Below are 25,214 nucleotides of genomic sequence, written 5' to 3' on the forward strand. Positions count from 1 at the left end.
CCTAATAATCTTTTGAAAATGATCTTACCTTCAATGCTGGCTTCAAATGACAGACTGAATCCAGCTGCATTTCCACTGGTGTCACTGACAAACCTTACATAAGCAAAACTGTCAGACGTGTCCATGGAGGCTGCAAGGTTATTGCCACAGTGTCTACCCAGTAGGCGTCCTGAACACACAGTACAAGAGAAGAAATGTACGTGATGAATGAATGAATTCATTTTTATTTAAGTGTCCTGCCATATTGTGGCCCATTTCTTATTGGATTACTACCCCATTTACACCTGGCATTAAATGAATAACAAAAAAACACATGCTAATGCAGGAGTAAAGGCATTCAGAACATATTGTGATTGGATCATTCAGACCATATCAGGAGGTGTTCACACTCACATGATCAGATCTCAGCAGCTGTACAGTCAGGTCCATAAATATTTGGACACTGACACAAGTTTTGTTATTTTACCTGTTTACCAAAACATATCCAATTTAAGCTATATAATAAGTATGGGTTTAAAGTGCAGACTCTCTTAATTTGAGGGTATTCACATCCAAATTGGAGAAAGCTCTGTAATATGTAGCACCCCCTTTTTGAGGGGACCATAAATAATTGGACAACTGAAGGCCTGTATGTCGACAGAAGACAGCAGTGGTGGATGACTGCAGGATCCTTTCCATGGTTAAGAAAAACCCCTTCACAACATCCAGATTTTCAATTTGAGAATGAAATATCAAATAATATGTAATATATTACAATGAACAGTCAGAAACAGGCAGTACTTTGGAAACGTTGCAAAGCACACATAAGATGCAGGCCTAGGGTAATCGTGTTAATTTTACACTCTGGATGTGATTTTTAAGATAGAACAGTTATCTTTTTTCTCACCTGAGGCATTGTACTCTCTGATCTCCACATAGTCAGCTGAGCATCCTGGAGTGGCCTGCAGGCTGAAGTTCCTGTAACTGAGGGTGAGGTAGTGCCCTATGGGCCCCTCCAAGTACCACTCACAGGTGGAGCTGTCAGGATAGCTTGATGCTGGAAATCCAGGGCTGTAGATCACACCGCTCTGTCCTATGTAGGTACCTCCACATGTAGCTGTGTAGAGTAAGGAGTAAAGCTTAAATGTCCCTAGGTGGCAGTTTGGTCAACAGACAGCAGTGCTTCATAGTAAATACACAAAGAATACAACAATGCAAACAACACATCATTAAACAAACAAAGTACCCTGACGCTTTCATTACCATCACAGGGGATTTTAACCACACCTCACTCTCCTCCACACTCCCCATCTTCCATCAATTTGTTAAATGCACAACCAGGGGAAACAAAACTTTAGACCTGTTATATGCAAATATCTATCTATCATTATTATTATTGTCACTTGTCACCAAAACCATCAGAGAAAACAGCACAAGAAAATAATCCAGAACCAGACCAAAAAGGTGGCCACTGACGGTATAAAATATCTTCGTGCATCTGATTTTCCTAAGGAGTTGGAAGTACTTGAGAAATGAGAGCATCTGCATTGCCATCAGTTTTCAATTTCTTTAAGAGAAGAAAATGACTATGGCCTAACCAGTTTGTTCTGTGTTTCACATCATCCAATCACCAAAGCTGACTATCTCATTTCAAGTATAGACATATAAAAAGACAAAAAAACAATGCCTGAAATTGACTTTGAGTTACTAAAGGTGTGTGTGTGTCAGTGCACTTTTAAAGAAGGTGCTTTTTGAGCTAACAGTGCCATAATTAGAACTGGATCAACATTGTAAGACCAAGCCCAGGATTTTCAAAGTGTCTTGCCTACCTATGGAGTACTTTGCTTTGAATCCTTTGTGTGTGACGCTGATGTCAGTACGGAATCTGAGCATCATGAAGGACCCTGTTGAATGTTGGGTAGATGGTCGGGTGTTGCCACAGAGCCGGGAAATTAGGTCAGCGTTAGATGTTGCACCATCACGCAGCTCCAAATAGTCGTACACACAACTATGAATTACAGATAAGAATATAGTAACATTATTTCCAAAATTATCACCAAAATTGTTTTAATAAAAACAGAGGTTGTGAAGGTCATTACCCCCAAGGATTTGCTAGATGATGTCAGAATGTGACCATTTTTAGGGGGTCACGGTACATATTGATCATTTTACGGACTTGCCTATTTTAGGATCTCCAACCTTCCATGACTCCATCAACCAGAAGGTTGTTAAGCCGTCACAGTAATTTAAATATAGCTTATTTGTAAGAACATGTAAGTTCAGCTTAAAACATAACTAATCTTTTAGTTGCTTCCTTTGGGAAGTACAAATGAATTGCATTTGCATCTATCAATGAATCATTACAGGGAAATTTAGAAAAGGAATGCAGAGCTCAAGAATGACTAAAAATGTACAATCTAATACAGGAGATACTGTGTACTGTATACTATTTACTGTATACTGTATTCTTCTGTGTGAAGTTTGCATGTTCTCCCCGTGCCTGCGTGGGTTCTTTCGTGGTACTCCGGCTTCCTCTAACATGTAGGTTAGGTTAATTGGTGAGTCTAAATTGCCTGTAGGTGTGAATGTGTGCGTGAATGAATGTCTATGTTAGCCCTGCGATGGACTGGTGACCTGTCCAGGGTGTACCCTGCCTCTCGCCCAATGACAGCTGGGATTGGCTCAAGCCCCCCCGCAACCCTCTAGAGAGGATAAGCAGTTTGGAAAATGAATGAATGAATAAATGAATAATACTGTATACTAAAAACACTAAATCTCAGCAACAATAAGTAGAATCAAATCTAAAAAATAATTAAGGAATAATGTACCTGGCTGTGGGCTCAATGTAGAATTCATCCTCAAAGTCAATTTGGACAGCTTCACCATTAGGCACATTGATGACCCAGATACAGTCAATGTTCTGGGGGTAGTTCTGAGGGAAGTTCGGTGAAGTGATGTACCCTGGAGGGTCATTGTCATTCAGTTCAATGAAGCCTCCACATGCTGCCAAAACAAATAAATAGCATATTTATATTGGACAACTGCACAACATTGACCAGTATGACTCTTTGCATCAAGTCAAAAATCTTCATAGTGTAGCCCAGGCAATCTGAGTAGTCATTATGAAAAGTCACTACATTGGTATGACACAAATATATTAACTATTCCAGCAGTTATTATGGCTCATTAGTGCTCCTGAGTGGTGTAGATCATCAAGGAAGTGAGAATGCTGGTAATTGGGCCTTTCCTTTATTTAACCATAATGGTTTCACTTTATTCTGCTGAATTACTGTCATATGGAAAATATTAAAATAGTGGTTGGCTGACTTAAATGTAGGCAGGAATGAATGGCGCTATATACAGTCACCAAGTACTTTCTTAGTAACATCTGTGAAAGGTAACTATTGTTTATTTTTGAGGTTGGCTTCTCTCTAGTTGATGTGTTTTATCGCTTCGCTACTAAACAAGGCGGCCTTGTTTGGAAGCCTGCCTTCCTGTTCTGAACTATAAACTTAACTTGTGTTTATGTGCAGTTTATATGTCATGAACAAACAGTGTGTTGCTAGCAGTGGTATTGAGATGAATATATTCAATATGACCGCCAATATTTTTGGCTGAATTTTCAGTGTTTCAACTCAGGTTTTCTTATGCACAATTGAAAATGCCAATAAAAACAGGTTGATAGCAATGCACCCATTTGACAGAAACAATGAAAAAATAGTAGTTGTTGTACCCTGACTGTGGGCTTCAAAGGTCATCTTAAAGCCACTGGCCTCATTAGTGGTATCAGACACAAAGCGAATAAAGAGGTTGTTGTCAGTGGTCTGGAGGAGGGACGGGGCACTTGAACCACAGAGACGTACCCCTAGTAGCGGAGATGAACCATCTGGACCATTCCTGACCTGTGGAAACAGCAGAGGGGGAAAAAAAACTATGAGTAATGAAATGAACAATTCTCCAACTGATTATCAATCATGGATATCAAACCAAAAGACATAAAGAGGTAACACCTTCAAGAAAGTTAATTTGCTGTAACTCAGTATCTTTATGTAGTAAAAAATGTTACAAAACTTTGGTTGTTGAGCACCAGACCTCCAGTTGTAAAGTGCAGTGCAGTGTAGTCACTTTTCATTATAAGTACACAGATGACAGAGAGAATTTGAAGCTTAGGTGCTCAGTATTTGCTTGCAATGCTAGTTTACGGCAATTGTCTCACCTAATTCAATATGTTTAGAAATGAGATTGAGAGCATAGTATGTCATGTAGAGTTGATCTCAGTATGTCATTTAAAACTACCACTTTTGTTTTTAGCGCAACTCTGTCCTATCTATCCATAGAGTTCAGATGAAAAATACATAAATAAATATTTTTGTTATGTGGTGAGGCTCAGCTTAATTGATTACACAACAGTGTATTTTTCTGTTCCTCACAGTAAAAGCATCCTGCTGGCAGGTGGCAGGATTGAAGTAAATCAGAAACATCAGGAAGTGTTTGATCTGCATTATCTGTACCTTAACACAGCACTAATATGGCTGAGAATCCTATATAATGGAATACTGTAATAGTGTGAAAGGGAGAGAAATGTTCAGACTATTAGTTGTATTGGGGTTTGGTGATATTATTCATATTACTACATATGGGTAACAATATGTATATGTATAAATATCTTATCCTCCATTCAATTGTATTTTTTAACTGTAAAGCTTTTCTTTTTAAAGATTTTTTCTGGCATAGATGCCTTTATTTGACAGTAGAGAGACAGGAAATTACGGGAGAGAGAGGGGGATGTGACATGCAGACTCGAACCGGGGCCTGCTGCGTACATGTACTACTAATGCATTCAATAGCCTAAACTTCTTCCCTGGAGTTGTCTGTGCTTTCTCGTCTCACAGGTAATCTGGGTCCGTAGATGTCCAGATGACAGATTCCAGTCCCGGATCTACTAGCTTCATTGTTGATTTTCATTGTGCTTCTCTCTCCTATCCTTCCTCACTCTCCTCTCTACCCCAACTGGTCGAGGCAGATGGCCGCCCACTCTGAGTCTGGTTCTGTCTGAGATTTCTTCCTGTTAAAAGGGAGTTTTTTCTTGCCACTGTCGCCATGTGCTTGCTCATATGTAAAGTGCCTTGAGATGACTTTGTTGTGATTTGGCGCTATACAAATAAAGATTGATTGATTGATAGATTGATTAACCAAGAAACTGCATTTGTTATGGAGCAGATACAACAAAGGGGCAAGTCAAGCCCACAAATATCATCATAAAACACCATTGCCTGCCACAAATCAACTGGATAGGTATGGTCACAGATCAACGTGTGTTGTTTGTCAATCCACATTTCACTGGGCCAAGGACTGTCCACACAAAGGTGAGCAGGTCAAGTTGAGTGAAGAGAGTAACACAAAATGATGTTGAGGAGTGTAACATCACTCTGTACACAAAAGAGTCGAAATATGTCAAAGATACAGTAAAACTACACACAAGCCTGCTACCATTAGCATCTCAGTACAATGAAACTGTGTCTGAAGATCTGCTCTTGAATCAGGTGTGTGGTATCTACATATTATTGACCAGTTCACACGGTTCAGTGCCAGCAGCATTGTGATGACAAAGAAATTTTCTGACATAGTGAAACACTTTGCCCATGACTGGATACGTGTGCATGGTCCAACTCAGAAACTGTTCAGTGACAATGGAGGAGAGTTTAACAATGATGAGTTGAGAGACATGGCAGAAAACTTTAACATAGAAGTAAACAACAGCTGGCTACAGCCCATGGAGCTACTGACTTTTGGAGCGACACAATCAAACACTTTCTGAGATCATAATGAAAGTAAAGACTAGAAATGCTTGTGACTGGAGTACAGCAATGGACTGGGCTTTAATGGCAAAATACACCATGCAAAGTGTCCATGGCTACAGTCCTCATCAGTTAGTTTTTGGACAGAATCCCAATCTGCCCTCGGTACTAATTGATAAACCCCCAGCTTTAGAGAGCACAACAAAAAGTGAGTGGGTGGTAAAAAACATCTCTGCCTTACATGCATCAAGAAAGGCCTTTACTGAAGCAGAATGTTAAGAGACAATACGGAGAGCATTGAGGAAACAAATAAGTCACACGTAAAGCGAGTGGACTGCCCAGAATATAAAGGACCAGGAGTTGTAATCGGTCAAGAAGGTGCAGTGGTATTTGTAAGACATGGTGACACCTGCATTAGGGTTCATCGCCTTACACTGAGAAAAGAGAATACAGAAAATGTGGATCAGCATGTCACAAGAGTTGATTATGAAGATGACACACACCTGGAGCGAGGACATAATGTGCTGACAATAACACAGTAGACACTGAAGACACTGTACCTGATGTGCAACAAGGTATGAGACAATCAGAGCCAGTAGCAATGACCACTAGGGTGCAGGATGAAACAAAACATTGCACAGCTAACATTACAAAGATAAAGAATGTTACAGAGGGGAACAGATGTCAATCTAAAAACGGGAAAATTGTGACATATAGAGACAAAGACATAGCGACCTTACACACAGCTAAAGTCTTAGGGCGTGCAGGCAAAGCTACAGGTAAATACAAAAACTGGTACAACTTGCAGCATACTGAACCCACTAATGTTGCAGGCACCACAGAGGCAACTGATATGTCAAGTGTAGAAAATCTGCTGGAAGAAATAGATGTTACTGACACAAATACCACATTTGTATGTGAGGATGCATTTGTAACCAAAGATGTATCATTTGACTTGGCAAAACATGAGGAGATAAAGAGCTGGACTGACATCAATGTGTTTGAGGAAGTCAAGGATGAGGGACAAAAGTGCATTTCCACCAGATGGGTGTGCACCCTCAGAAACATAGGCACTGGACCTAAAGCACGACTTGTGGTTCGAGGTTTTGAGGAGTTCACCCACATGTGCTACAGAGTCTCTTCGACTACTTTTGGCAGTAATTTTCCAAAGACAGTGGACACTTCATTCTATGGACATAAAATCTGCATTTCCACAAGGCTTGGCACTATTACCTGACATTTACATTAACCCCCTCTTGAGGCTAAGAGTGAGGGAACATTATGGAAGTTAAAGAAATGTGTGTATGGTCTAGCAGATGCTTCCCTGTACTGGTACAACAGAGTGAAAGAAATAATGCTGACAGCAGGAGGAAGAATGTCTCAGGTTGATCCAGCTGTTTTCTACTGGCTAGATCAAGACTGTGCTGTACTGTACTGGAGTTCTTGCCTGCCATGTGGATGACTTCATATGGGGGGGCACACAAAGTTTCTCCACAGCCGTTTATACCTCAGCTCAGATCTGCATTCCTTGTTAGTCATGAGTAACATAAAAACTTCTGTCTTGTGGGAATAAATCAGTTTTTCCGACACCATTTAGAGGACTTTCTGATGTTCACAGACTCACCAAATTTGGCATGTAGCTTCAAACTTAGGACTTCTTTAATATGACACCACACCTGCCCCTGGGTGTGGCACAACAGCTCAGTAGCGCCCCCTAATGCCTTTACCCATTTTGTACGTACTGACAAACTCATACACATGCCATACCTTGCACATTCATCAAGAGTCACGATTATCAACTTCTAATATGTGTCTGGGCCTTTATATGTGACAAGATGGCTCCACAGCGCCCCATGGAAGATTTCAAGGTTTAAGGCCTGCTTTCCACATTGATATAGAGAAATGAAATCGATCATTTATTGTTGCGCAAATGTGCAATTCAGTCATGTATTATTGTTATTTTCTTTTTTTGTTCTTAATTATGGCGGCAGTGGTCTCAGCACTTAGACCCCAAGACAAATTTCCCTTCAGGGACAATAAAGTATATATCTATATCTATAGCTATATCTATGTCTATCTATAAGGCCAATGTATCATGTCCAGACGCACAAAAAAGCCTCTTGGAGCCATACCCTAACTCCAACAGGAAGTCTAGGAAAAACTGCTTAAGTTTGTCAGTTGTTGAGCTGCAGTCATTAGTTCTATGTGTGCGCAGATGCGACAAAGGAAGCTATTTTGGTTTACTAGATATCTGTATGTATTAAGATAAGTTATTAATAGTATAACTGTTGACTGATAATGAGTGTCTTAAGGACAATATGTTGAGGATATTAGTTGTAACCTATAGAAATATAATTTGTTTCTAATTTAGACTATGTTTACTTCTATTTCTGTCATCTTGATGAATAGTTTGTTATAACATGTTAGTTTCAGAATATTGCAGTAGATTATGAAGTCAAGCAGTCATCCACATTCATTTGTGGTCTTAGTGTGCCATCTAGTGGAGACAACGTGTATTGATTCAGGATACCAGATCAGGAAAAAGGTGCCTCAGTTTACTGTTTCTAGTTCAAGTTTATTGACTGTATTATTACTATGTTCTTAGACCACACTCCACCAATGACACATGGAGATTAAAGGCTGCAGATCAAACTACTGTCTCCTTCATGTTTGATCAGACGCCTGTGGAGGCTGTAATTATGCATTTAATAACTTTGCTGTTTCAAACCTTTGGAACAATCAGATTTACATGAGCTCCACATGGTGTGTGGGGCGAGGGCCCTTTGACGCTGCTTGCTGCTTTAATTTTTTTTGTTTAATTTTTCATTATACAAAGGTATAATGAACGAACTTCTGGCACATCCAATCGTTGATTTGTTCAATGCACTTACTCAGTGTTTGTATTGGGTTGTTGTTCAGAGTCTGTGGCTTTTATTTTCTGTAGCAAGATGCCATAAGGCTCAGTGTGACTGTCTGCTCTACCTATGATAGAATGCTGTGTTATCACTTTATTCAATATTTGATTTGAAGTGACTTACAGAGCAGGTATGTATGCTGTAATGGACCAAAAATGTTTTAAAATGCAATTTAATTGAATCTTGTTTTCAACTTTCGACTCACATAATATGCAGATTTTGCAATACATATGTTGTTTACCTCCAGGTAGTCTCCTGAGCTGCATCCAGTTCCATAGCCTTGAATCTGGAAAGGGCTCTGGAAGGTGACAGAAACCCTGAAACCAGGTGTCACCATCACATGCCACTGACAGTCCTGAGCAGGTGGATAGTTCTGAGGGTAGTGAGGGCTGCTCAGCACACCCCTGTCTACATGCAAAAGGCCACCACAACCTGAAAAAAAGTATTTTTATAATTATTATGTCTATTATTGTTGTAGAAAGAAATCTAGGTGAACATAACAGAAAATGTGGAGACAGAAAGTGATATCATGCCACAGCAACAAAATCATATAATTATGGGTCCAGCTTCAACCTGAAATTAATTCGCTCTAACATAAATGAGACTTTTAAGGGAGAAAAAAGATGTCGTAAAATAAATATAAAATAAATATAAATAAAAATTTTATTTAAAAATAAATAAAAATACAGCCTGCACATACATTAAAATTGGAAAAGAGATTTAAAATAAACATAATAAAAATATTTATTTTAATGTATATTTCATTGGTTTTATTTATTTCTATTTTTTCATTTAAAGAGAGATAATTAAAGCGAATGTAAGTTTCTGTTATGCATCCCATGTTCAGTTTTTTAAATCAGATCCTAGGAGAGGTTGAATTTTTGAAACTTGTTTTGTGTGATTATTTTATTTACCAATTAATTTATTAAGAGGAAAACGAGACTTTAGACTTTATTGTCCCCAAGGAAAAATTCCTTTCCACAGCACTGTACACACCAGACACAACAATCCCCTATAGCAGCAATCTAACAATAACAACATAAAGTGACAGCAGTGCACACTCAGGCCTGTTCAGCGAGATCTACTGTTTAAGATGGCCATGACTGAGGCAATTCGGCTTTTCTCAAAACAAACCCTTCTGCAGTGCAATGCTCTGTACCAGCAACCCTAGGGCATTACAGTAAGGTGGTGATTGAGTGGTGTGATGTCCTGTGCTATTGAGGCTGCAATGCGAGATTGAGTGTGGGGAGACCAATTATCCTGGTGCTCGGTATGCATGTAAGTTTGGCCCAATTAATAACAAATAATATGTTAAAGAAGCTGGTGCAACACTACAATAAATGGCACTTTTCCACTAAACAGTTCTAGCACTACTCAGCTCGACTCAACTTGGTACCAGAAACGCCCTTTTCCATTACTGCAGGACCTACTAAACATGGGAACCTCGGCAGAGCAGGTACTAAAAAAGTACCAGGTACCAGGTACTATCCCTAATGGAAACGCAATAAAAAAACAAGTAGAATCGAGTCGAGTATTGCTAGAACTGTAAAGTGGAAAAGCCCTAGAGCAGAGTCTGAGTCTACTGTCCAGTGTCACTGGACTGTCACCGTGGTATTTGAAAGTGTCCACTATTTCAACTGTTTAGTTATCGATGATAATAGGATGCTGACATAAGGTGGAACCAATTATTGTGACAATTGTGTACTTGTTTGCTATTTTGCATCAGAAGGGAGAAAAAGCTAGTTTATCTGTGCACAAACTTTAAAAAATTGCCTGATGTGCCATACTAGCCTACTGGTTAAGATGCATGCCACGTAACTGCAGAAACTGTAGTTCAATTCCTGCAGCACACCTTTGTTGGATATCATTCCTTATTTCTCTCTTTCTCTTAATTTTTTGTCATGTCTCCATGGTAGCTATCTAAGAAAATTCATAAACCACAAATATTAAAGAAAAATATGTGCACATATGCACAAAAACCAAGTATAAAAACAACAAGTTGTGTTTTAATGAAAGGGTAAGTTGCTAGAACTATTTCTTGGGCAATGTCATTGAGTCTCTGTTGGTGGCCCTGTCATGACAAGCCTCCAGGATTGCACTCAATGAAACTGTGTAATTTAGTAACGGCATTACTAATGGCATTAGCTAACTAGCATTAACTAAAGCGTTTTTCACCCGAACAGGCGTTTCCCTCACTCTCTGTCTCCCTGCCAAAGAGTGGCTGCACACAAAACCAAAGACAGAGTGACTGCGCTTGTGTGTGTGTGTGTGTGTGTTTATGTGACTATTAATACATTGCACGTTAGTATGTATGTTTCTCTTAACATACCATACTCAGCAGGGCACCATAAAGTCTGAAGAAACATGTCGAAGAATGATTGATAATAGTCCATAATAATTTGAGGTGCCTCACAAAGGATATCACATTCTGCTCAAACTGTGTACTGAAGATATTTGACCTACTCTGTGACAGTATAAGACTCCTGTGTTCTGGAGTGAATCTTGGCAGTCAGTGTGTCAGGCATGCAGACATGAACTGAGCTCGTATTAAGACATTACTTCTGATTTGATTCATCTTTGCCGATCATCCAACACTTTCGCACTATCAGCGCGTGTGAGAGCAAAGCTAAAGCGTCCTGATAGCTCTGTGTTGCTGCTTATTAGACCAATCTCACCCCCCCACCGGACCTTTTCATTTATTTATTCATTTCCTGTACAATTTTTCATAGTTATATTAAGAGAAGTTAACATTGTTATTGCTTTTTGAGGAATAAAATTCAATCTGCACATCTGCTACATGTACAATTTTATTATTTACTTCTTTGTAGTGCATAATTTAAGCATAATTTAATTTTGAACGTGTTTTGGGCCAGTTGTTGTTGATTGGGACAGCCAAGTAATTTGACATATTTGAACAATTTTCAAAAAAGTAACGTAATAGTTACTTTCCCTGGTAATTAATTACTTTGACATTGATGTAATTCAGTTACTAACTCAGTTGCTTTTTGGGAGAATTAATGAGTATAATTAATTACTTTTTCTCTTTCTTTTCTTCTTTCTTTCTCTCTTATCTGACCTGAGATGAACAATAGCATGGAGTGTGATTGCATGTCACTGCTGTAGACTATTGAGAGCATTTGCTTGCTTTAAATGAGGCAGAATTAATTGATTTACTAAGTGCCCAAATGAAAGGTACTAATTTGTGTGTGTATTCAACAGATTAGATGAAACAGTTAGCATGTGTTTTGCTGGTGATCTACTAAGAATAACAGCGCAAATGGCAGTGAGGTGACAATGAGGTGCAGACAGCAGTACTTAAATGAGGGTTTGGTGTCTTAATGGAGAGTTTGGACGAGCAGAAAGCCCGCAAGTGCAAAATGAAATCTGACCTCATGGAATTAGTGGTTCTTGTGGAAGAAGTTAACAAATATATTGAAATATAGAAAAAAAATATTACCAGAAAAAACACTATATGGGAGAGTATTTTTGACAAAGTCAATGCTGTTCGTAAAACCAAAAATGTTCCACTCCAAAAATATCAACACAGGTGGAAGAAACCTGTTCTCTGTGTATTCTGTCATTGTGCCTTTTTCTCCTCCTCTCCACAGTAACAGCAGGCTAATACCTGTCATTCAAAGGTATTATTTATAGATGCACTTACCATCAATTAAATTACCTTCAGGTTTGATAAATTACAATCCGTGTGTTAAATAACATATGTACATTTATTCGTCCCTGTATTTTGCACACTGGGGTAAAAATGCCCCATATTACATACTCATTATGGTAGACGTACTAAAGCATACAGCGCATACTATCTTTTAGATTTCACATTTAAAAGACCCAAGCCTCTGTGCACTGTATTAGTAGATCAGCTTGCACATTTTTTGCAAGTGATGTCAAGTTTGCACCTGTTTTTACACACACAAACTTTTAGGAAATCAGGGTAACACATAAATAATGTTTATCAATTTGCCTCTGGAGTAGGAAGCATTAAAGCCTCGGCCACTGATGCTGCTATCTGAAGAGAAGTGGATGAACATGGAGTCTCCTGTTGAATGGAGGGAACCTGGAGGATCCCTGCCACACACATTGGCCAACACAGGGGATAGACTGGATGCACCTGGAAACATACACAGACAGAATTATAAAATAACAGAAGGGAGTTATGAAATACCTAGAAGAACAAACTGATCTACTTACACCTCAAATTTAGGGTTCGGCCTCATACATTGGAAATCTAATGACACAACATAACATACTGCAGCTAGCTTGATTCACTGAGATGCAGTGTACAAAGACATTCAGACCCTCCAGCTCTGTCCCTCCCTCCCTCCCTCCCTAGTGCTTGTCTTACGCATATATTGATAAATGAATCAGACCTCTACTTGTCCATTTCAATATTATTAATAATTTCTTCAACATAAGGTAATCATGTATGATTATAAAAATTATGAACTAAATTGCATTTTAGGATTACACTTTCATAAGCTTGGGGGACTTGTAAGACATGAGAAATTGGTCTAAAGTGATGCAGTAGACTGCTCCTGACCTTTAGTCCCTATGGGTCAAGCTTCAAAACACTGAATCGTATAATTCCTGTAAGGCCATTGCCTAAACTTGATTAAACTCGAACACCACAGGCCACATTTAGTAAAATATTTACGTAACTATATTGTCATCAATTTCTATGCATAGAATCTCATTTTTCAACTACTTGTGATTAACAAAGTGTACACATTTAGAGCCACTCCTGACCAGGCACACCAGATTATTTGCAGAGTAATCATGTAGCAACAAGTGAGGTATAGAAATAGTTAAAATGTTACAGAAAACAAGGTACTGTAAGATACAATAACACCAATAACAATGCAGCAACACACATAAAACGACATAATACAGTACATAAATAAGTCTGCTGTCCTGATGCATGCACACATCTTGATGTTTTTTATCTTTATCTTCATTTGTCCACAACAATAGCTCTAAATTGAGGCTACTGGGACTTAAAATAGTGTTGTTGACCATATTTGGCATTATGAGGCATTTTTCTATGTCAATGAGCCTCTGCATGCACAAGTGGATGAACATAGATCTGGTGACTTTTGAATTAACAGCTACCTACAGTGCAGAATGTGTGGTTATTATTTCATCACTGTTGAAATTCTATGGAGTTTTAAGGTTTACCATCTCTGATGACAAGACTGTCAAAGTAGCAGTCGGGAATGTCCTCAATGTCCACAGACAAGAGGTTAAGCTCTACAGTTGAGTCTGGAGAACGTATCAACCAGGTGCACTCCTGGTCAGCAGGGTAGTTTTCAGGCCAGCCAGGAGAGTAGAGGAAACCAGGAGTCTCCTCTGTCATTAGAATTCCACCACATGCACCTGACACACACACAATAACATGTTAATTCAGTATACATGCAATACTTAAAAGGTTAGCTGTAGGAACAAAGTCCATCCATCCAAAAGATAATTCATACAGACATGTGGCATTTTGACTTCAGCCTGCACTCAGATGTGCACATATACCTCAGTCACTGGCTTTCAATTTCTTGTTTTTAAGTGTGCAGTAGCATTTAGTATGCATGTTGCGCGGTGTATGTATACAGTCTAAAGGGACTAACTAGTCTTACCTGGTGTGATGGTGGGGGATGGTCCAGAGTCCCGAACAGCAGTCCATTCCACAAGGAAGCCTCGTCCTCCCACAACTGAATCTGACTGAAACTGAAGGGTGAGAGTGCTGCCAGAGCTTCTTAGGGGAGAGGGCAGGGCCAGACCACAGATTGTTGCAATGGGGTAATAATGAACACTGGGACCATCAAATATCTAGAGAGGCACAAGGGTTGAAAGCCATCACAGTGATATATTTGTAGAAAATACTGACAAAGACATATGATAGTATACATTACATGACACCACCCCATCCCTGTCAACACTGACTGTTGACAGTCATACCACCAAATCTCCACAAGAGATCACAAGAAATTAGAAGAATTCTAATCTTCAGGATTTTTTAAATGATTTGTCCATCTCTGACATATACAACACCTTCTGGGAAACCTGGGAAACTTTTCTCAGTCTTTTAATGATATTGTAGACAGACCTGCCCATAAAAAAAGCACAGAATTTAAAAAAATACAGTCTTTTCTTTCTCCTCACAAATCTCCTATGTCATCCACAACGGAGACAAAGCCTAGTCCAAGGCTAGATCCAGTGGCAACCTTGAGGACTGGTTGACCTTTAGGCATTATTTGGAAGGCTAAATAAAATTATCCTCAGTCAGCTCTCTCTGCCTGTGATAGTTTGACTAAATTTCAGAACATTCAGCATCTCTTTAGAATTCATAACGGTCACATCTCTTACCACATATAAAACAAGTATCTGGTCATACTCCTGATTGATCATACATGGTTTAAGCTTTTAATCTTCTTGACTACGGAAAAGACCAAGTTCATGGTATTCTCCACCTCCACCGGTGACTCTGACAATCCAGCCATTACAACTTCAAATGCAATCAATTTTACTCTTGTTGAGTCATACAAATACAGCAGACTATTATTCAGGATTCATATTCAACATTTGACTCAGAAATTAAAAATTTAAGCAGGCTTTTTGTATAGAATTAAAGATTGTCTGGTTGGTGCAGTTTGGGCTGTAAATACTGGAACATCACAGCAACTCCTGTCCTGAAATACTTGAACCCATCTGGTTTTCTTTGTCTTTCTCTGTACAACAAACAGCAGTAACAGGTCATCAATATCAATCATGCAGCACATGCTTGGCGCCACTGTTTACAGAACATTAGTGTTCATAGAGTAAGTGTGGATGCTCACATTGTTATTGTTATTAGGGACCAAGCCGAAAGGCAAGAGGGAGAGGACTCCAGAGGAGTCCTGCCCTATTGTTAGGGACCCTATTGTTATATAGGGACCCTATTGTTATATGTTTGTTATAATCTTAACAGGTCCCCATGATTTATTGACCAGGCGGCCTGTGTACACTGGGGCAAGCCCACTATTATCATCCCTCAACAATAGTTGAACTGATGAACATATGATACAGTATGCTATGAAACTCAAAGTTAAAAAAAAAGTTTAATTCACAGGTGACTTTGCTGACTCCCAAAACAATGAGATGAGCTATGTGCTAATCAAATCTTTGGACAGTGTGCTTTTATGCATCTATGGTACACAGTACTGTTCCAGGTGTTGATGACAACCAGACTCATAGATTTTACACCACACATGGAAGGACACTCACTGCAGAGTATCAAGGATGAACTGGACGACTGAAGGACAGAGAGATCAAGAAAAGTGGATGATAATGTGGTTGAAGCTGACAAGGCTCACCCAGAAAAGACCAAATCAATTGTTCTCCTACCTCCAATTTTTACAAAGCGAACCACAGAATGCATTTTTTTTTTATTACTCTAATGTGGTGGTGGAATATTCTTGAAAATGAAAATTTTGAATGAAAATTTGGCATATCCAATCATTTCCTCTACTCAAAAAACAAGTTTTGGGAGCTGGACAAGGCCTAGTCTGTGTCTAACCCCCAACCACCCCAGTTAATCATTACACACTTGCAGTCTAATATAAATGCCAACATAACAATAATATAATAATATAAACTTAGAGATAAATTAAAATCTCTTTGATTCAATCTCAACAAAAAAATGGCTATTACACCTATCGTAAATCTAAAATTTATTGCAGAGCTCTTAAATTGTTCCGATATTTGTGTTTTTACATTGAGTGAATCATCAGGAAAGTAAAGAGACCATATTTGGCATTATGAGGCATTTTTCTATGTCAATGAGCCTGTAGAGACAGTACAGTACAGTATATGATATGAAGTCTGGTATTGCTACATTGGACTTCCTTCTTTTTCCTTCTTTTTTATTTAAACTATTCCTACACACTGAAAATGAATTTCCAGCTACAGGACAGCAAAGTCTAGCGCGCAGGTGGTTGTGTGGTTAGAGCGCATGCCATATACGCAGCCAACTCCGGTTCAATATCCTGATCAGAGGTCCTTTGCTGCTCTCCCATGTTTCCTGATAAATAAAATAAAGATAAATAAAGGTGTCTACGCCAACAAAATCTTTAAAAAAAAGAAAAAAGGACAACAAAGTCTGAATGAGGGAAGTAGTTATAGGGTAGCTGTCTGACAGGCTCTCATACCTTATAGTCCTCTGTTCACATTGGACAATCAAGAAGAGATCTTTTGCTTTCTCTGCTGGAACAGATTCTGTATTCTCTAACTGAACTAGTATGTGTGTTATTACTGTTGTACAATGTATTTAGTTTAATAAACATTTGTTAAAGAAAGCCCATTTGGTTAAACAGTTCCCATCGCCTACATGGTGAATTTCAGGTCTTGTAATTGTCTTACAATAGCTCAATAAAACCACTGATCAATTTAGAGGTTATCAATCAGAAGAAGAAAAAAAAGAACTGCTAAAAAGTTTAAAAAGATGAAAATAAAAATAATAATAATGAATACATGTTTATGTCTTGATGAACAATTAATGATCTGATGCATCTGGATCCATTTTTAAAAAGCACATGAACAAAAATGATTCAGTGATGCAAATAGTGCAAACATTTTGATTGTAACTGTAATAGATCAGATCATGGAGAAAAAGACATTTCACCGCAAACATAATCTTACTTTGAGCTGGTCGTAGTAGCAGTCATACATGTCCTCTATGTCCATGTCCAAAAAGCGGATCTGGACGTAGCTGTCTCCCTCCACATTAATGGTCCAGTGATAGTCAGCATTATTAGGATATGTTCTGGGATACAGTGGGGATGCTATCTGTCCAAACTCCCCCGTCACATCATTACCATACACTGGGAAACAGTGGGGAAGTCAAAAGTTAGATTTCCAATTATCTCTCTAAGATTTTTCTTTTTTCTTTATTTAATTTAAGTACATACAGTTAGAGCCATAAATATTTGGATGCTAACACAAGTTTTGTTACGGTTAGGGTTAGGGTTATATGGGTTTAAAGTGCAGACTCCCATCCAAATTGAGTTTTTGAGGGGGGCAATAAATAATTGGACAACTGATTTAAAAACTGTTTCATGGACAGATGTGGAAAATTCCGTTGCTATTTCATCATCAATTAAACAGATCAAATGTCTGGAGTTGATTCCAGGTGTGGTCTTTGCATTTGGAATTTGTTCCTGTGAAACTACAACATGCAATCTAAAGAGCTCTGAATGCAGGTGAAACAGGCCATCCTTAGGCAACAAAACCACAAAAATCTCAAGATCTCAAGAACATCAAGAGTGTCCAAATCAACAGTCTGCTACATTCTGAGGGGAAAGAAATGAACTCGGTAACACAAAAAGGCCTAGATGTCCATGGAAGACAGCAGTGATGGATGATTGCATGATCCTTTCCATGGATAAGAAAAAACCCTTCACAACATCCAGCCAAGTGAAGAACACTTCCCAGGAGGTACGAATATTATTATCCAAATCTACCATAAAGAGAAGACCTCATGAGAGCAAATACAAAGGGTAAACATTAAGGCGCAAACCATTAACCTTTAGGAAGGCCAGATTAGACTTGCCAAAAACACATCTAAAAGCAGCACAGTTCAGAAACGGCATTCTTTGAACAGATGTAACTCTTATCAACCTGAACCAGAATGATGATAAGAAAAAAGTGTGGACAAGGCTTGTAACGGCTCATGATCCAAAGCATACCACATCATCTGTAAAACATGGGTGAAGGCAGTGTGATAGTTGGGCATGCATGGCTTCTAATGGCAAAAGGGTCACTAGTGTTTATTGATGATGTGACAGAGGACAGAAGCAGTCGGATGAATTCCGAGGTGTATGGTGTTATACTGTCTGCTCCGATTGAGCCAAATTCAGTAAAGGTCATTGGACCACGCTTCACAGCACAGATGGACAATGACCCAAAATCTACTGTGAAGGCAACCCAGGAGTTTCTTAAAGCAAAGAAGTGGAATATTCTGCAATGGACGAGTCAATCACCTGATCTCAACCCCATCAAGAATGCATTTCACTTGCTGAAGACAAAAATTAAGGCAGACAGACCCACAAATAAACAACAACTGAAGACAGCTGCAGTAAAGGCCTGGTAAAGCATCACAAAGAAAACACATTTGGTTATGTTCATGAGTTCCAGACCTTTTGAGCCCCTGAAACAGATGGACTGTATATAAAAATGCTTGCAATTCCGAACATTTTAAAACTATACTTTTGTCCAACCCCTTGAATTAAAGCTGAAAATCTGCACTTCAATCACATCTTGATTATGTCATTTAAATCCATTGTGGGGGTGTAGAGCCAAAATTACAGAAACTGTGTCACTGTCCAAATTTTTATGGACCTAACTATAACTCAGCAAATGGATAAACTGGTGTACATAACTTCACATCTAGAAGATGTAATTTACTAATCAATCAGAAGGGCAAATGTATGATACAATGGAGCCTGAACTGGTGGTATGGTGTGTTTGCGAGTTTGAATCTTCATTCTTTCTAGCTGTAAAAGACAATATGTAATACCCAGTTATCCATCATGCACAGTGACCTACATGAAACAAGTGTCTCATTTTCACATTCTCCTTCACATAACTGTGCAGGCTGTGCACACACTGTGCAGCATTGGCATTTTACCGCCTGTGCCCATAGCCTCAAAACTGATCTGTTAAGTCATTGGCTGCCATTGACGTCTATAGACGTCAATCTGATTACAACCGTTCACTGCCATTGACGTCAATTATGTTTTTCTCTCTTTCTTTTGGTACCTTCGGTGTTTACATAGTCATAGAACACAATATTCTGTGGGTCTTGAAAGATCGGTCAAAATGCTGGCAGTATGGGGCTCTGCTCTGAAAATGGCTGACAGCCAATGAGTTAATCTGTGTAGGTAACCTGCTGCTCTACCCCTGAGTTGGAATATTTTCACAATATCTCAGTAATTTTAAGGAACATTGATTATGATAACTGTCATGTCAGTTTGTTGACATTAACCCAAGTGTGCAGCACTGGGTGTTCCCAGTAAGCTAGAGGTGGCTTTGATTCAAGGTAGCAAGACATGTTTTCAGAGTGTGGAAGGCAACACCCCACACTCATTAAAGCTGCAGTCTGTAACTATTTGTGTGTTATATTTGCTAAAATTGTCATTATGATCTGATAGTAGAATAAGATACAGATAAGCTGTGACATAATTCACTGTCTCTGGGTTCACCCAGTTGTCGTAAAATGATTTGCAAGAATCCACCGCTCACAAATCAAAACTACCAATCAGGGCCCGGAGGAGTGTCAATGACACTGTACACATGCTGCTGGCAGCCCTCCTGACTAACTTTCAGTTAAACCAAGTGAAGTTTATAGAATAGAACCACTACACTTTGTGAATCATACATCCATTATGGACTAATTTTACGTATGATTTATGATAATGAGAATGCAGAAAAATAGAAATGTGTGGCAAAAATAGTATATTGTCTGTATTTTAATTTTAATTTCACAAAATCATGTTTTAAGGGGAGCTCATGTCTTATTAAGGGGATTCAAGCTACCCCTGTAGTTCACATCCTGACTAATACACTGTGGCATTACCCTGTTTGTAGAAGTATTACTTTAGTAGTATTTTTGACAAAGCAACTTCTCCTAGTAACTTTTCCACAATGCAAACAGACTATTTGTACATTACTTTTATTCATTTAATTGAAATGTAAGTGATCAAGGTTATGTTTTGGCTCCCTGGCTAATGACTCCTCTCGGCATCCAATTTAAAGTCAAACCATTTAATTTCTATTTCTTTGATGGTGCATGCAACAGTTGAGACAGTATTCACTGCACCGGTAATTTTTTCCCATTGTTTGGCTTTCTCTGAACCATTAATTCCACCACTTACACTACTAAATAATATGTGTTTCTGTTGATGTATTTCTGACCTCAATCTCAGAGTTCGTGAAGTTCCTCTTCTTAGTCTTTAGTGCCATTTTCATTAATGGAGCTTCTTTACAACTCTGATCTTGTATGGTATTTTGAGGAAATCAATTATGCTGTTTTACTATTCTGGGAATAGGGAACTGTTTCCTGATACAAGTGTTTGTTGAATCTGATGTGGCAGACACAGGTCCACCTCATGACAAAAGAAAGAAATTTAAAATAAGATTACGAAAATCTTCGTGCTTCAGGCTCAATGAGTGTTGGTATGAGTCATCCAGGTAGCACTTATTGTCTCTATCAGTTAGCAAGAATAATATAGAACCAGAATATCAAATGTAACTACAACTGCCAAATTCTGACAAGATTATTTTTTAGGAGACCACTGTTGAATGCCATACTCCAGCACCAGGTAATTTTCTGGCATTCATCCTGAATTGATGGTTACATCTGTATCTGTAATTTTGGTGTGTGCTGTGGGTAACCTTTGTACACATGAATGGCTGAAGAAAGGAGGAAAGTATACTTGAAAAGCCAAGAAGCTAGAGGAGACAAGAGAAAACCATGTATACATTTTAGACTGCAACAAAAATTGAGTAAGTTTAGAAACTCACAATGTGAAAAGGTTGCTCTGAATCCTGCTCCACTAATGGATGCATCCGAGACAAACTTAACCCACAGGATGTGACCAATCACAGAGGTATAGTTAGAGGGAAGGGAGCTTCCACAGAAGCGACCAACCAGAGGCCCAGTGGAGTTGCCCTCCCTGATCTCTAGGTAGTCATTGTTACAGCCAGAGTCTCCCTGTAAGTGAAAGATACTGAACAAAACACAAGTGTGTTAATGATATTCGATACTGAAGTATCCTCTGAAAATAATAACTCTTAAGTGCACAATCTTTTCATACAAGCTTGTTGGCAAGCTGAAAAAAAATAGCAAATGAAGTCTTCAAAGCAGCTAGTTGTAGCCCTGGCTTTTGACCTAGAGGGAGCATTTCTACAAATATTTACCTCAAGTCTTAACTTTGACCATGTTTAACATAGATATCCAACATCACAATATATGAACAAGAGAACCAGAAGCATAATAAGTACCCTTAAGACAGTAATCATATATAATATCATTTGAGAAATTGATATTTTGGGTAAAGAATGACAAAAAGTAGTGAAATACGTCATGACGTCTTGATATAATCAATGCCCTACAGAAGTTGACCCTTTATATGACATATACTGTAATATAACCTGATCAAAAAGTGTTTGAGAAAATCAACAACAATATACTATATACTATATACAGTATATGTTTATGAAACAGTGCCCTACAGAAAAATATTACAGAAGATGGTTGTAGAACACAGTCAAAACTTCCATAAAACCTTGTAACTTAATTTGGAGTTTGAAATATCTCATTACATAGAATATAAAACGAGAGAAACATTTTAAATGAGAATTTGTTTAAAACTGACATAAATGAGAGCTGGAGACGGTTCCCTGGTGAGCTGATGATGGTCCACACACACTCCACATTAGGTGGATAAGCATCTGGATAGTTAGGACTGTTAAATGCACCACTCTCCATCACCAGATTGCCCCCACAACCTGCAAAGAAGAGGTGAGTATGATGACTCTGCCTGGACAGGTTCTGTCAGTGCCAGTGTGTATGCATGAAAGGAGAATGAGTATGAATTTTCTGTGATCAATTCTAAATTTGTCCAGCTGGAACTGTGAGTGGTGTGTGCTGGTATGTCTTACTGGAGGTGGATGCTGAGTAGGTGGCTCTGAAGCCTCTTCTAGAGACAGAGAGGTCGGAGATGAAGTTGACCACCAAGGAGTTACTGAAGGATGTCACGGGGTGAGGTATCTCAGAGCCACAGTAGCGCCCTAACAAAATTGTACATCTTTATTTATATATATAATTCATTCATTTATCAATTTAAGGCTACATATGATTTCACTAATTGAAAATTAATATGCTTTCTGGCAACTGTTGACTTGTTACAGTCAACCTAATTTAGCAGAGTAATATATCCACATATGGTATCACTGTCAATTTCCGTGATCATGGGTAGTACATACAGTGCTCGCTGAAAGTTTGTGAACCCTTTAGAATTTGCTATATTTCTGCATAAGTATGAAATGACATGATTAGATTTCCTCCAAGTCCTAAAACTAGACAACGAGATATCAGTCAAACCAATGAGTGAAAAACCTTACACATTTTTGTTTATTTATTGAGGAAAATTATCCAACTTTACATATTGCTGTGTGTCAAAAGTATGTGAATCTCTATTACCAATTAATTTGAAGGGATCTCTCTCTCTCTCTCTCTCTCTCTCTCTCACACACACACACACACACACACACACACACACACACACACACACACACACACACACACACACACACACACAATAACTACCTATAGAAGGTGCCTGGTAGTTGTCTCCATCCAGGATCTCCACAGCATCATGAGAACAGTTGGAGTTAATCATCTCTAACTCAAAGTCAGTGAATGACAGGGTCACATGGTTAACTGGCCATAGAAAGAAAAGTCTTCAGTTCAAAAGTACACAACATTTTGTGTATTACCATAAATGGTGGGTGTTAAAATTGACCTGGCAACTCACATGGTTCCTGTGCTTTGATGATCCAACTACAGTTTTGAGAGGGTGGATATGGTGCTGGGTACCGTGGTGATGCAATGGCTCCGCCATTATTGTCTGTTATGATTGTTGCTCCACAAGCTGTAGAAAACAAACACCAACAACCAAAGAAAAATACTAAAATATTAAAACTGTATTTACTAACATCTAAGAAGGAATCCTACCATAGCTGATAGCTGTAGCATGATGAGAACATCAGTAACATATTTGGAAAGGAGAGAGAAAAGGCAACTCATATTTGAACCATTTTGCATTAATTTGATTTTTAAAGAGTAGGGAGGTGAAAGGAAATGAGGACAAAGAGAAGGAGAATGACATGCAACAAAACTCCCCAGCTGAGATCAAACAGGGATGTTGCTGCACAGCAGCATAGCACATAGCACTTTGACTTGTAGAACCAGGACATGCAGGTTCTGTTGCAAGATCTACCTCCATTGGGACTTGGAACATGGCTTGTACTTAAGGGGAAGGTGCGATCACACTTTATATATAAAATATGGATGAGACAAAATTAATGCACATCTTGTATCACACAAAGAATGCAAATTCGTTGTTGTCGTCCCCAGTCTCTGAAGTTACATTATCCTTTTGAAAATGTAAATTGTTGATTGATACACCCAATGACTCACAAGAATACTGAGGTAAATACAGTGACAAAATTCAGTTGCAGCATTTAGTGATATTACTATTCGAATGTATGTACCGGTATATGTATATATATATACATATATATATATATATACATATATATATATATAGGTGTTGTACTCACTTTTGTGAGATACTGTATGTATATATATATATATATATAATACACATAAACAATTACATAATACTTACGTAAATTAATATATAATTATGAAAAATGTTTAATTTAATGAATGAATAAATATGTAATTTATCACAATAAATAAATCACAAATTATGTATAGATTTTTATGATTCATTATCCATTTGTATAAGTATTTAAACTGATTAAAACAGAGGTTAAAGGACACCCACACTCAGCAAAGTGAGCACTGAAGCCACGGTGGCTGCGACTGGAGTCAGACCGAAAGCGAACATAGATGGTGTTCTGGGTGGAGGTAATGGAAGAGGGAAGACTGGTACCACACACACGTGCAAGCAATGGAGAAGATATGGTTGGACCATCATGGATCTACAGAGGGACAGACATGCTGTTTTAATTAAACAATGCCAGTATAGCTATAGGAATCATGTCTCATGATTGCAGTTAATGCAAGTAATAGTAGTCACTACCATTGTAAAGATAGACAGCTTTCATCAGTTCTATTGTACAGGTCAAATCAACAAAAGGTGTGTGTTAATGAAGTTTCAGCTGCTGTGCCATATGCATAAATGTGCACAGCCTCTTTCTCAGTTTGGAGATGCACTTCATTTCAAATGTTGTATTATCCAGACAGCTGTGGCACACTGCTAGCTGTGGACAACAAACAGAACATCAGTACTGATGTTTCTGCAACATCCAAGCTAAATTTAGTGACATTATTGTAAAAACTATTGTACTATTGTAAGTTTCGGACCTGTTAATCTAACACCAGGTTTCCAACCTGTGTGAATCACAATAATAGCTATGTTTTGATGTTTGATATTTCAGTAGATTATGTTATAGATAATACTAGAAGTAAAAGAAGCAAAATAAGTTTGTGATTGTGCAGAGCTCTGTGTGTGCACATCTGTTAATTAATTAAATTATTTGAGGGAATTTGAGGCTTTTGTGGTTTTTGTAGTATGGAGAAAGTCTGAAACACTAGAAACCACTCCTGTTACACATGCAAAACAAGGGCAAATTGCACTAGGCAATTTTATTGGAGCGGTGTGCAGGCAGTGCAATGATATATATCAATCAAAGACCTCAAAATGGAGCAGATGGTGGGCTGCCCAATTCACAG

At 38.4% G+C, this 25,214-nt stretch overlaps 1 protein-coding gene across 1 annotated transcript in view; it reads right to left on the minus strand.

Moving 5' to 3' along the window:
• cubn (cubilin (intrinsic factor-cobalamin receptor)) overlaps positions 1–25,214 on the minus strand; it is a 148,828-nt gene that overhangs the window by 54,677 nt on the left and 68,937 nt on the right. The window contains exons 32-47 of the mRNA XM_053342033.1: positions 24,304–24,460; positions 23,266–23,382; positions 23,058–23,171; positions 22,391–22,519; positions 22,105–22,237; positions 21,251–21,456; positions 17,369–17,550; positions 14,329–14,521; positions 13,880–14,077; positions 12,669–12,815; positions 8,934–9,124; positions 3,713–3,881; positions 2,808–2,982; positions 1,809–1,987; positions 887–1,096; positions 29–169 (exon numbers count right to left, since the gene is read on the minus strand). Coding sequence (XP_053198008.1) covers positions 29–169; positions 887–1,096; positions 1,809–1,987; positions 2,808–2,982; positions 3,713–3,881; positions 8,934–9,124; positions 12,669–12,815; positions 13,880–14,077; positions 14,329–14,521; positions 17,369–17,550; positions 21,251–21,456; positions 22,105–22,237; positions 22,391–22,519; positions 23,058–23,171; positions 23,266–23,382; positions 24,304–24,460 — 2,641 coding nt within the window. The remainder of the gene's footprint in view (positions 1–28; positions 170–886; positions 1,097–1,808; positions 1,988–2,807; positions 2,983–3,712; positions 3,882–8,933; positions 9,125–12,668; positions 12,816–13,879; positions 14,078–14,328; positions 14,522–17,368; positions 17,551–21,250; positions 21,457–22,104; positions 22,238–22,390; positions 22,520–23,057; positions 23,172–23,265; positions 23,383–24,303; positions 24,461–25,214) is intronic.

The sequence above is a fragment of the Scomber japonicus genome, chromosome 21 (assembly GCF_027409825.1).
Source record: "Scomber japonicus isolate fScoJap1 chromosome 21, fScoJap1.pri, whole genome shotgun sequence".
NCBI lineage: Eukaryota > Metazoa > Chordata > Actinopteri > Scombriformes > Scombridae > Scomber > Scomber japonicus.